The sequence below is a fragment of the Phycodurus eques genome, chromosome 21 (assembly GCF_024500275.1).
Source record: "Phycodurus eques isolate BA_2022a chromosome 21, UOR_Pequ_1.1, whole genome shotgun sequence".
Taxonomy (NCBI): Eukaryota; Metazoa; Chordata; class Actinopteri; order Syngnathiformes; family Syngnathidae; genus Phycodurus; species Phycodurus eques.
The window spans coordinates 885167-898031 of NC_084545.1; the positions used below are offsets into that span (position 1 = coordinate 885167).

At 40.8% G+C, this 12865-nt stretch overlaps 1 protein-coding gene across 2 annotated transcripts; it reads left to right on the top strand.

Moving 5' to 3' along the window:
• The first annotated feature begins 1808 nt into the window (after positions 1-1808).
• Positions 1809-9613, top strand: mbtps2 (membrane-bound transcription factor peptidase, site 2). 2 transcript variants are annotated; one of them, XM_061666971.1, is made up of 11 exons: positions 1809-2093; positions 3611-3759; positions 4007-4145; positions 4369-4472; positions 4994-5121; positions 6659-6777; positions 6873-7053; positions 7220-7317; positions 7385-7580; positions 8049-8124; positions 8367-9613. In XM_061666971.1, exons 1-11 carry the CDS (start codon positions 2019-2021, stop codon positions 8587-8589), a joined length of 1488 nt encoding a protein of 495 aa, XP_061522955.1. In that variant the 5' UTR covers positions 1809-2018; the 3' UTR covers positions 8590-9613. The 2 variants fall into 2 exon arrangements, with proteins under 2 accessions (XP_061522955.1, XP_061522954.1); XM_061666970.1 differs by lacking the exon at positions 1809-2093 and having other exon boundaries at positions 3669-4145.
• The last annotated feature ends 3252 nt before the right edge of the window (positions 9614-12865 follow it).

Sequence of the window (12865 nt, forward strand, 5' to 3'; positions counted from 1 at the left end):
AAGCAAAGATGGGGCGAGGTTCACCTCTTTGTGAACAAGTGTGTGAGAAAATAGTCCAACAGTTTCAGGACAATGTTCCTTAACGTACAATTTAGGGATTTCATCATCAAAAGGTTCAGAGAATCTGGAGAAATCACTGCATATAAGCGGCAAGGCCGAAAACCAACATTGAATGCCCGTGACCTTCGATCCCTCAGGCGGCACTGCATCAAAAACCGACATCAATGTGTAAAGGATATCACCGCATGGGCTCAGGAACACTTCAGAAAACCAATGTCAGTAAATACAGTTCGGCACTACATCCGTAAGTACAACTTAAAACTATACTATGCAAAGCAAAAGCCATTTATCAACAACACCCAGAAACGCCGCCGGCTTCGCTGGGCCCGATCTCACCTAAGATGGACTGATGCAAAGTGGAAAAGTGTTCTGCGGTCCGACAAGTCCACATTTCAAATTGTTTTTGGAAATTGTGGACGTCGTATCCTCCGTGCCAAAGGGGAAAAGAACCGGACTGTTATGGACGCAAAGTTCAAAAGCCAGCATCTGTGATGGTATGGGGCTGTGTTAGTGCCAATGGCATGGGTAACTTACACATCTGTGAAGGCACCATTAATGCTGAAAGGTACATACAGGTTTTGGAGAAACATATGCTGCCATCCAAGCAACGTCTTTTTCACGAACGCCCATGCTTATTGGAGCAAGACAATGCCAAACCACATTCTGCACGTGTTACAACAGTGTGACTTCGTAGTAAAAGAGTGTGGATACTAGACTGGGCTGCCTGCAGTCCAGACCTGTCTCCCATTGAAAATGTGTGTCGCATTATGAAGCGTAAAATACGACAACGGAGACCCCAGACTGTTGAACAGCTGAAGCTGTACATCAAGCAAGAATGGGAAAGAATTCCACCTACAAGGGTTCAACAATTAGTGTTCTCAGTTCCCAAACGTTTATTGAATGTTTTTAAAAGAAAAGGTGATGTAACACAGTGGTAAACATGACCCTGTCCCAGCTTTTTTGGAACGTGTTGCAGCCATAAAATTCCAAGTTAATGATTATTTGCTAAAAACAATCAAGTTGATCAGTTTGAATATGAAATGGCTTGTCTTTGTAGTGTATTAAATTAAATATAGGTTGAACATGATTTGCAAGTCATTGTATTCTGTTTTTATTTATGTTTAACACAACGTCCCCACTTTATTGTAATTGGGCTTGGAAATACATTTGAATTTACACATTTTAGAAAAACAACCCAGCTAAATTAATGTGACACATATTGCAGTATATTTTAATCTTGATCATGTAAATGCTTGGTGTGGGCATTATGAAAGGATGGAGCGGGCTGTATGTGGCCTGCTGTAAATAAAAATAAATGTATAACATAACAACTAGCATAACAAAGTAATAAGAATGTGAATCCATACTGTATATTAACGTATAGACTCCATCACAACACTCTTATTTATTTATGTATTCATTTATTCATTTATGTTTATGTTGTAAACTTGTGTCAATAACTCTTCCCTTCTCCCGCTTGCATAGATAAAGTTTTCTGGATCTAAACTTGCTGGTCATACTTTGCCCACCCCTGCTTTAGTTATTAAACCTTAGTTATTAAATTATGTTATCACAATCAATATATTTACAATATTTAAAACACATTAAAAAAGCAACTAAAAGCAATATTGATTTTGTTTCCTCGCAATTGGTTGTGGGTGCAGTTCTGCACTTCAACTCTCGATGGCAGCAGTAAACGGTTCACCTGCAATCTCATTTTTAACGAAGAAGAAAAACAGTGACGTCACGCAGCCCGGAAGTGTGTTCCAGCTGTGATTATTTTTCGTTTCTTGACACTGACCGACAGACAAAAGAGGCTGCCTGCATTTGGCACCAGTGTTACAATGGAGCGCCTTTGACTTTTTCTCTCGCTGGTTCGGCGGTGGGCGGGTGGCCGGAGACTCATGGCGACGGCGGAGTGCGGTTGATTGTGTCCTCGCGCCCGGAGCGGATGCACCATGATCCCCGTGTCCCTGCTGGTGTGCGTGCTGGCCGGCTGGTGCGCCGTGTACCTCGCAGACACGCTGCTACGGGTAAAAACAGCAACAACCCAAATCAATAAAATAAAAAAAGACGTTTATGTTTCGCTGTTAAATAGGCTGTGGACTTAATTGTCATCTTTCTATGACTCAGAATCTGTTCATGTCCATATATATTGATTTTTTATTTATTATTATTTTTTTTTTAATTTGGTCTTTTTGTCAGATACCCTCGAGAAATGTCATTACCGCCACAATGGCATATTGATTAAAATTGATTAATCTTGCGATGGTAATGACATTTCAAGGTTTTTCGCTAACTGTGCTGTGCTTAGTAGAGTTATCTTACATTCTTCAGCTAGCTGGTCCTGTACAACATTTTATATGATTATCAAGTTTTTACGAGAAAATATACATATTAATACTACATGATGTCACTTAAGGGTACAAATGAGGAAAAAACGTACTCTTCCAGTTCTCAAAATGTCTGACTTCTCTCTACCCTAGCATGTGCTTGAGTGACAAGACGAAATGACACAGGGAATTCAGGAATCAGATTTTGAATAAACTTGATTGATCTGAAAATGGTCAATGTGGCGCTAATGACAGCAACTTTAAGGGACAGACATATTTTAGTAAAAATATAAGACAGAATTTGAAACGTTTTGTATATATGATGAGAAATCATGAATTCTATCCTATTTTAAGGATTTTATGGTCAAAGTTACACCATTTTATCATTTGTTTCGTAGAATGATAGAGTTTCATATATCCAAACCTTGTGCTAGGGATAGGGTGAAAACTGTAAAATACCATCATAAAACCACTAAAAAATGTCAAAATATACTAATATTAACATGAAATTTTAGACAACACTTATAATTAGGCACGCCCACTGCTGGTTATTGAAAAAATCTATTTAAGTATATATATATATATATATATATATGTATATTTTGAAATTGTTCATAAAGGACACAAAAAGGCCCGTAATCAAATAAACACCCATATATAATAGTCATTCTGGTACTCATGCATTTGTAAGCAAAGTAAAGAATATACATACGTTGACATGTACTTCAATAAAATATTTATACAATACCCGTTTTGATAACTTGGCACGAATGAAAAAAACAAAACAAAAAAAACCCCTAAAAACCCCGAGGTAGAAAATGTTTTGACGAGGGGTAGAAAGTAGAAAGTACAGATATGTTTTTTGGCGCAGTCAACGTTGAATGTCATTAGGGGGGAAAAAAATTATTCTCAAGTATACATACATGCATGATAAATCTACTTAAGGACTGTAATGAAGTATTTGTACTTTGTTACTTACCACAACTGCCTACTTTCTACTTCTTACTCTTCCTATACTCATACTTCTTTCCGCTTGTAAACAGTACGTCACAATGACATAATACTTAATTGTACTGCTAAATTGTCGTTAATCTGCGTCCTGACACATTTCCGGTTCAGAAAAAGGAAATGAGGCGGTCACAAATGGCCAGCATAGAGCCCAGAGACTTAATATTGTACATACTGTATGCAAACTCAAAATTGAAATTGTCTTGCAGTCGTCGCCGACGCATCGGATCGGCTACGAGTCGTGGCTGGCCAGGCGAGGGCTGATGCTGTCCCCGTTCCACGTCAGGTGGCAGACGACCATTTTCAACCGGCTCTTTGCGTACTGCGCCCGCATCCACCCGCGGGCGCTCTACCTCTGGTGAGGAGGGAGCGATGTGTTGCTTTGGCTGGGAAAAGTGTGGGAAGTCGTCAACTCGCATCGGCGCCAAGAGGGGCGGTGACCCAGCGCATCCAGCGGATGCCGCAACATTACTGCCGCCCACAGGAGGACTGTGGTGCAACAATATTGTGGAGCTGCTGGAATATTTCTGTTTAGGATTGTTTGGTTTAGGTCCACATGTTGAAAACTCCTCCCAGCCCCCAAAATCTCCCGATGTCTGCTCCAGGTTCAGCAGCGGCCTGGTTTTCGGCGTGGTGGCCATGCTGGCGTCGGTGGTGCTGCTGGTGAAGACGCTGCAGCAGACCCTCGCTCAGATGACCACGGACAATCCGCACATCGGAGCCCAGCAGGCTCTGCAGGTGGTGGTACGTATCCTGGGAGATGTTTTCAATTGGGTAAAATGAAAAGCATCATATATTTCGGTGAAACGGAATGCTCGCTTGACATAATTCCGCAAAATCAAGGGCATTGTGGACAAACAATAACTGTCCTAATCCCACAGATTTGCAATTAATGTCACCATTTTTCTGGACAATTTGAGATTTGCTCTGACAGACAAATAAGAGTTTGTTGTTTTTTATTCTTCAGGTTCCTGGTGTCAACCTACCTACTAGTCATCTGGCATACTTCTTCCTCGCCCTGCTGCTCAGTGGCGTCATACATGAGCTGGGCCACGCGGTGGCAGCACTGAGGTAAAAGCGCTCAGCCGGATCGGTTGCCATGCCAACGAGTTGGAAAAAAAAAACGCATGCTGGAATATGTCTGTCGATACTCTGTCATCTAGGTTATGGTAGATCCACTAAAGTTGAATCGAGGCTTGGACCTTTCTTGCTTGTTGAACTTGTTGTTCCGTGTTTAATGCAAAAGGCTTCTTGAAAAATACAAAAATAATCAAACGTAAATATATTGGGGGAAAAAAACAAGAAGTTTATTCCCATTGCAATCTTGCAACTTTGAAAATTCCCAGAATTTTGCCACGCTAGCGACTGGTTGGTATACAGGACGGTCGTTCACCAGGCACGCCTGGCAACTGTGACCCAATTGCGACACACTCGCGAGAGAAATTAAATATAGAGACTCCACGCCTAAAAATGTACAACAGAAGAAGCCTTTCGGATTAAAGGTGAAACGTCTTCAACAAGAAAATAGCGTCCAGTTGCCTCAATAGCATCTTTTGCGACCACGTTTGAAGGCAGCGTGCGTGTGCCCACAGGGAGCAGGTGCGCGTCAACGGCTTCGGCATGTTCGTGTTCGTGGTGTACCCTGGCGCCTTTGTGGACCTCTTCACCACGCACCTCAACATCGTGTCGCCCGCCCAGCAGCTGCGCATCTTCTGTGCCGGTGAGGGCCCACGTCGGCACTTCCACCAAATCATCCCAGCCTGCAATTAAACAGATTAATTGGAGGATTATTGGAGATGAACTGGTTCAACATGCACGACTTCCCCACCCTACTAACTTGAGTGTGACGGCAAACTGAAGCATTTCTAGCCTCCTAAAAGCGATACTTTTGATCTTGTAAAATTGTTTTACTCAAATGTACAGTGATAACTACCTTTACTTGTATTGCAAATCAATTGATTAATGGTATTTCAATTCATTTCAATCGGGAAAGTTGCGCACCAGCGATTCTAATGAGGACTGTACCTGATGTTGTGACCGCAAGAGGGCAGCAGAGAGCAGCCCCTCCCCCGCTGTGTTTGTTTCTCCTCAGTGGTCACAGCTGAGGTTTTCCCAGCATGTTTCTCACAATTGGACACCTTTATGATTTCGTCCCGTGGTGTAAAGTGATGCAATTTTAATGCTTTGTACATGTGCTCCACATTCTCTTGCTTTCCCCCCCCTCTGCCATAAGCAGCTGCGTTGATCCCAAAGGAAAGAAAAAAAGAAATAACGTCTTTTCCGAGAGCTCGTGAGCTGTTTTCATTTTGTGGTAAAAGTCCGGCAATATTATTAATGGTTGTGACGGGCAATTCCGGAAAAACCTCAGCCGGGTCCGTTTGGCGCGTTTACATAATCAAGAGCCCTGTAATGCCGCTTTCATTCATTAAGCCCTTTTCCCCTAAAATTGGGTAATTCAAATATGTTGTAGCTATTAATTATTTTCATGAATTGGTTAGTCAATTTAGTTTAAATAAGAAAATTAATGTTAGCACAACCAACAGTGTTACAAATGTATTCAATGTTAGTATTTTGTTAAATATGGTTTATGAATTAGAATTAAATTATTCATAATATAATTACAAATTGTGGTTATTATTCACATGCTCAGAAGTCATGAAATATTTGTTGTATTCATTTGGGCATTTTTACATAAATCTTCGTTGAGTGCATTGAATTAATGTATTAATTTTATTGAAATGTTTACTCATGACATTAAATATTTGGTTAATTTATTAATTTTTAAAAATGTAAATTTGAGAAAAATCAGCAATTTTTCACTTTTGTAATTTAAATTTTTTTTTTTAAAATTCTATTTAGTGTGGTTAATTCAAATGAAATTAATAATCAGTACTTAATTACAAATTATGATTTCTGTGGCATTAATTTAGGAGTTTTTTGTACTGAATTCGGTTTGTAAAATGTATTATAAATATATTTGACTTAATAATAAAAAAAGCAAATAAAATAAAATCAACAATTTCATTTTGTCTTCAACTTATTTTATGAAATATGGTGAATTCTAATTAATTTATCTCAAAGATACAAATGACATTTTTTTTTACTTATTATAGTATTATCAAAAGAAACGATTTTACATTCATATGTTGACTTTGTTGTGTTTAAAATAAACAAATAACTATGGCCTGCCCGGAATTTCTGCTTCATTATCATGAAGAAGTGACAAGTGAGATTGTTTTTGTGTTTTCTCTCATCAGGCGTGTGGCACAATTTTGTGTTGTGCGTGGCGGCGTTGGCGTTCCTCTTCCTGTTGCCGCTCTTCCTTTTCCCGCTGTACTCCAGCGGCGCGGGGGCGCTGGTCACTGAGGTGGCGCAGGTCGGTGCAGCCTGGCATTAAAACCACAAAAGTAAGTTTTCAAAGCCATTATTTAATTTTGTATTTTTTTTTGGGGTAATGTTTGTGCGCGTCAGGGTTCGGCGGCCGACTGGCCCCGGGGCCTCTCAGCGGGGGACATCGTGACGGCGCTGGAGGAGTGTCCCGTCGCGGGGGTGGAGGACTGGAACAGCTGCCTGTCTCAACTCTCTCACACGCCACAGACGGGATACTGCGTGCCCGCCGCCAGCCTGCAGCCCAGTTGGGCCCACGGGCGAGGTTGGCGTGTGTTCGTCACATTCAATTGTTTTTCTTTTTATAGTTCAGCCAGCCAACGAACATTTCAGAAATGGAACAATCAGTCTTTTTTTTATTTTTTATTTTTTTTGGGGGGGGGAAATATCATGAGTGCATTTCCATTTTTGTCCCTCGCAATGCGTTTCAGCGTTCAAGCGGCTGGATGGGACGCTGGACTGCTGCAGCAACAACAGCCTGACGGACCTCTGCTTCTCCTACATCAAGCCACACACTGCTGACAGAGAGGTCTGCCAGCAGTGCATATATTTGTTTGGGTCAATTACTGTTGACACTCACGAATTGCTGTCTGCAGTACGCCTGCATGCCGGTGCGCAAAATGGTGACGGGCAGCCGGGTGTGCCGCGGCGACCACGACTGCAACGCTGACGCCGGCCTCGCCGTCTGCGTCACGCCCTCCCTGCAGAACCAGACCCGCTTCATCCGGGTGGCGCATCCGCCCGGCACCCACATGCTGTTCGTGGGCTACCCGCCGCATCTCCAGCACGCCGGTACCAAGATTCGTGTGGTGTTTACTGACAAATTTAGTGGTCTGGTGAAGCTTAACCGGATAGGCACCAGAAATGAACAATTTTCAACTTGGCCGCAATCCTGACAAACAGATAAACAACCTTCCACTTGGTCTAATGGCTTTTTGTTTATTTTTAATTCATTAAAATCTGTTGTTTACTGATAAATTAGGGTTCCTATTTTAGCCAGACCTACACCAAAAATTGTTTTTACTTTGAGCACTCCTTAACTGTGGCATAGCAACACTTACATCGAAACTTAAACACATCAACAACCTTCATGTTGCTCTAACGGTTGATGTTTTTTTTTTAATGTATTTATTTACTGAGAAATTAAGGGCCCCCTGTAGCTTAACCAGATCTGCATGAGAAATTAAGTTTATTTATTTATTTATTTATTTTTTTAATACCACAAAAGCACATGTATGTTTTTTTTTTTCCCCTTCTTAGTGAGTCTGACCAACTTCGTGCCTCGCTTTGGTTTTCTCCACTTGGACCTGCCCGTCTTCTTGGAGACATTCTGCAAGTATCCTTTTCTGAAGCTGTTGACCTTTTCATAATGTTTGTAAGCAATAGGCCCCAGGGTACTTTCGAGTGGCAGAAAAATGATTGACTAGTGCTTACCTGAACTAAAAATGATGACAAAAATGTGTTTGTGCCGTCCGATATACCCCAAAAAGTGTGCCCAAGCACTAAGGTGGAATAGACGTCAAATACTTGGGAACAAATCTTTTGTGGTTGGGAAGTCCTTATCCCCCTGCCTCCCAGGTACGTGTTTTCCCTCTCTGGCGCCTTGGCGGTGGTCAACTCGGTGCCGTGCTTCGCTCTGGACGGCCAGTGGATGCTCAACGCCTTGCTGGAGGCCACTCTGGCCGGCGTGGTGGCGGATCGGCAGAAGCGAGAGCTGATGGGTTTCTTCCTGCTTCTGGCCGGCAGTTCCCTGCTGGCCGCCAACGTGGCGCTGGGCTTGTGGATGGTGACGGCACGGTAACACAACAAAAGGCAAATTGTGCTTGGAGACGCTTGCCTGTGGACTGGTGAACTGTGAAGAGACTACATTACCCAGCAGTCCCCAGGTTTGCCTTTTAAGATGTCGCTCAGCCGCACGGGACAAAAACGAAGCGTTCTTGCATCGAAAATGCACTCGGCATTTTTTTTTACATCTGGTTGAATGATGTGAACAAACAATCATGTTCAATGACGATGACTTGCTAATTTATAGTTGTTTTTTTATGTGCACTAAGGAGCTTGATAGTGGCTGGGTTTTTTTTTTTTTTTTTTTTTTTTGGAACATGGAAAAAAGTGTGGCTACATGCTTTTCATTGGACACCATTTATTATTTTTTGTGTACAAACTCCTGTCGCCAAGTATGTGAAATGAATCTTCAAAATTGTGAAACATCAAGTTGTTTTCACTGCTTTTAAACGCCGTGGGTGTTTTCACTGAAGGTGTGGAACCACGTCCTGCTGAAAAAACGATCTTCGTCTTGCATTTTATTTATGCTGACACGAGTATTTTCCGACATTAGAGCTGCAAAAATACGTCCGTTTAAAGTGGCTGGAATGTATCCCACCGGGTTGGCGTGGGGATTTTCCATGCGGTGACGATGAAGCACTCTAAAGCAGCCACACAAATACGACGCCTCTGTCCAAGGACTCGGCCTCCTTTGCGTCTTTCTCTGACTGACAGGCGCACACTCACGGCTGACAACGAGGCACTCTAAAGTGTGACTGGGCCACACGTCCTTCAAATAATTCGGACAACTGAAAGGGTGAAAAAGAGTAATGCTATATCTCCACATTTAAATCCTACATTGTTCTCAGAAGTGATCTTTAAACATGTTTAATGTATTTAGAAACAATCAATAAAATTAGAAACAAATCTCTGAATTCACTCTTCTGCGTCTTAAAATGCAACGTCAAATTCTGTTTAAGACAAAATCTCGTCAGATGAAGTTATCATTTGTGTTACTGATGTGGTAAATGTATTTCATCTTTCATAACTGCCAGCGAAAAGATTGGTGACATTTCAGTCCCTGGATTGACTCCACAAGTGGAAAAAAGCCTTTGCGGCAGTCGGCACCCATTGACTTCTCCGTCTGAGTCTTTCACTGTGTTGTTGATGAAATCCTGACATGAAGTGCTGTCGTTCTTTTCAAATTGACTCGTGGTAACGAGGTTGAGACTCTCAGGTTTGTTTCTGGGTGTGTGTTTTAATGTTACATCTATAAATATTTGTGCGTCCTCCTGTCGACAGGTTTAAAAATGCTCTCTGAGACGTAATCGAGGAAATGAGTGGAGAAGGACGCCGGGGGGGATCCTGGTGTTTGCGTTGGGATAACATTACAAGGCCGAGTCCCTCCCGCTCTTTGTGCATGTGGATTTCTACGTGCGTTTTTGCTTATCTCGCCCTAACGACAGCCTGCGGTGTGTTTGGCCAAACGGGAGGAGAAGACAAATGAGGTGTTGATGGAGCTTCCCAATTCTCAAGGTCTGCACCCAAAATCTTTCAAATGTTTGTTTGGCTGTTTTACAATTGCCTTGGTTCGCTTTTCCCGGGCAACTTCGTGCTACAGTCTGTGTCTTTTCAGCTTTGTATTTTCTCATGACCGTGTTGTTGATTATATGAGAAGGACTCGCTTATTCAAACTTGTAGGGAGTAGTTTGTAATGGGCAGAGCGGAAAAATATAAATTGATTGATTGATTCTAATATATTTATTAGAATCAAACAAAAATATAAGATTAAATATGAGAAAAATGCTACTACAAAAAAGCAAAATGATACATTAGTTGACAAGTATGAAAGGATTTGACAAAAATACAAAAAGGAAAAAAATACAATGTTGGACGAGCAATTTATATAGAAAATACACAAAAAATATTACAAAATAATACACACATTAGATGACAGAAACAAAAATATTTGACTAAATTAAAAATTGGACCAAAAATATTAGGGGACAATAAAATACACAAAATATACAACAAAAAAAAACCATACAATATTTTGTAATATAATTTTCTTTTAGGAACTACAAAAGTATTAGACAATGGCACAAAATAAAAAAAGAAAAGAAAATGTTCAGTAAAAAATACAAAAATATAAGGAGAAAATACAAAATAATTTTCAAAGAATATTTGGAAAAAATAAAAATAGATTAGATTCGAAATACAAAATATTTGAAAAACACATTAAGAAAAATGTGAATAAATATTGGCTAGAAAATGTAAGATGATTTAAAAGAAAAAATTCGAGATGAAAAACTAAAAAGAAGAGCTGCACTTTATCACCGGCCCGTTTCATCTTCACATTTTCCCGAGCATTTTGGGTAATTCCAAATTGTACGTCCTCTGGTGGCGTCGACCACCAAATCAATGAATGAACATGAAAAGACTTTGACATAAGCGCTACTCCATCCATCCATGTTCTTTACCGCTTATCCTCACACGGGTCGCGGGCTGCTGGAGCCTATCCCAGCTATCTTGAGGCGGGGTACACCCTGAACCACCAGCCAACCGCAGGACACACAGAAACAACCAACCATTCGCACTCACATTCACATTTACGAGCAATCTTTGGGATGTGGAAGGAAACCGGAGTGCCCGGAGAAAAGCCACGCAGGCACGGGGTGAACATGCAAACTCCACACAGGCGGGGTCGGGGATTGAACCCCGATCCCCAGAACTGTGAGGCAGATGTGCTAACCAGTCGCCCACCGTGCCGGCTTAAGCACTACTCATCAAATGTAATTTATGACTTTGGGAGGAAGTCAGCTCATTGGAAGCAGTCATTCATCAAGCAAGCCTTTCTTCATATGATGTGATCTTGATAAGCCATGACAACATCAAGAGTGCCGCCGCGCTCATTCTTGACGACGAAGGGATGTTTTTAGATGCACGCAAAGGAAGTCGAGAAAAGGACTGCGGCCGACGCCCCAAACCCTAATGAGCACATGTCGAAACGGTTCTTCCCCGCGGCGGCATGAGGAGCTGGAGGGGGGCACCGGGTGGGCCAATCACAGGAACCTTTGCCTTGTTTTCGGCTGGCTTTAGCATGACAGTCAAATGTGTGCCGGGCGCCGTCGTCATCAGATTAATTAAACTGTCTGTCTGTGTGTGAAATCCCATCAACGTGTCATCTGATGATTGTCTCCAGATGAGACAATGATGAGTCCATCTTTACATGGGGGGGGGGGGGGGGGAGCATTGGAGTAAAAAAGAAAAATATTTGCTAGAAGTGGAAGCGTGTAGGAAAAAATACAAACATTTGAGGGGGGGAAAAACCTGAAATCTTAGAAAACAAATCTTTGGGAAAAAATACAGAAATGTTGGAAGAAACAAATATTTGGAGAAATTCTAAATATTAGAAAATTACAAACATTTTAGATAAACTAATTTTGGAAAAAAACACCAAAATATGAAAAAAATAGGAATAGAAACTATTAAGTATCTAATAATATAAACATTATTTTAACAGAAAATAAACATAAGGGAAACCTACATAATGAGAAAATCATTTGAAAAGTAGAAAAATGTTGGGGAAAAAATAGAAACGTTTGAAAAAAAACTACAGTTATCGAAAAAAGAAAAATCAAATAGTTTGGGAAAAATATTTTTAAAAACTACTTCAGGAAAATGAAAAACTATAGAAAATACAAACATACTTGATGGAAACATTTTAAAATATAGAAAAAATATCAGGGAAAAGGTATCGGAAAAAACAAATGTTTTTTGCAAAATTTGAAATAATGCAGAAAAATACTCGACAAATAATTGCCAAGTGTGGAAATGTTAGGGGATGGGGGGGGAATAAATGGAAACATCTGAAAATATTAGAAAAGAAATACTTGACAAAAATGTTAGGGAAGAATAGATAAATATGTAAAATAAGAGAATAATAGATGATATAAAAATATTTGGAAACTACTGGAAAATACTAAAATTGCACAAATACAAAACAAAAGTACACAATTATTTGATAAATATGAGGTAAATATACAAAAGTATTAGAGGAAAAAAAACAAATACATTTTGGGTTGCGGGTGGGGCAAAAATAAGAATACTGTGTCGCTGTCCCCTGGGGAGTCTGTCACCATGTTTCATATCACCGCAGCGTCATATGAAACTTCATCTGTGCTGGCGGAGTCCGCTGGGGACGATCATCAGCTGACACCTTCACTACAACACACACACACACACACACACACGGTGATCAATTCATCTAATGATGCTGGAGCCTGTGACACTTTGGACTGTCACACGAAACC

What these genes read in the sequence shown, in the direction of transcription:
- mbtps2 (XM_061666970.1), top strand. Translation starts at nt 3,774, where the DNA reads ATGTGTTGCTTTGGCTGGGAAAAGTGTGGGAAGTCGTCAACTCGCATC. An exon ending in AGCAGGCTCTGCAGGTGGTG is followed by an intron (nt 4,146 to 4,368) that starts GTACGTATCCTG and finishes TTTATTCTTCAG; the next exon opens with GTTCCTGGTGTCAACCTACC. An exon ending in TGGTCACTGAGGTGGCGCAG is followed by an intron (nt 6,778 to 6,872) that starts GTCGGTGCAGCC and finishes TGTGCGCGTCAG; the next exon opens with GGTTCGGCGGCCGACTGGCC.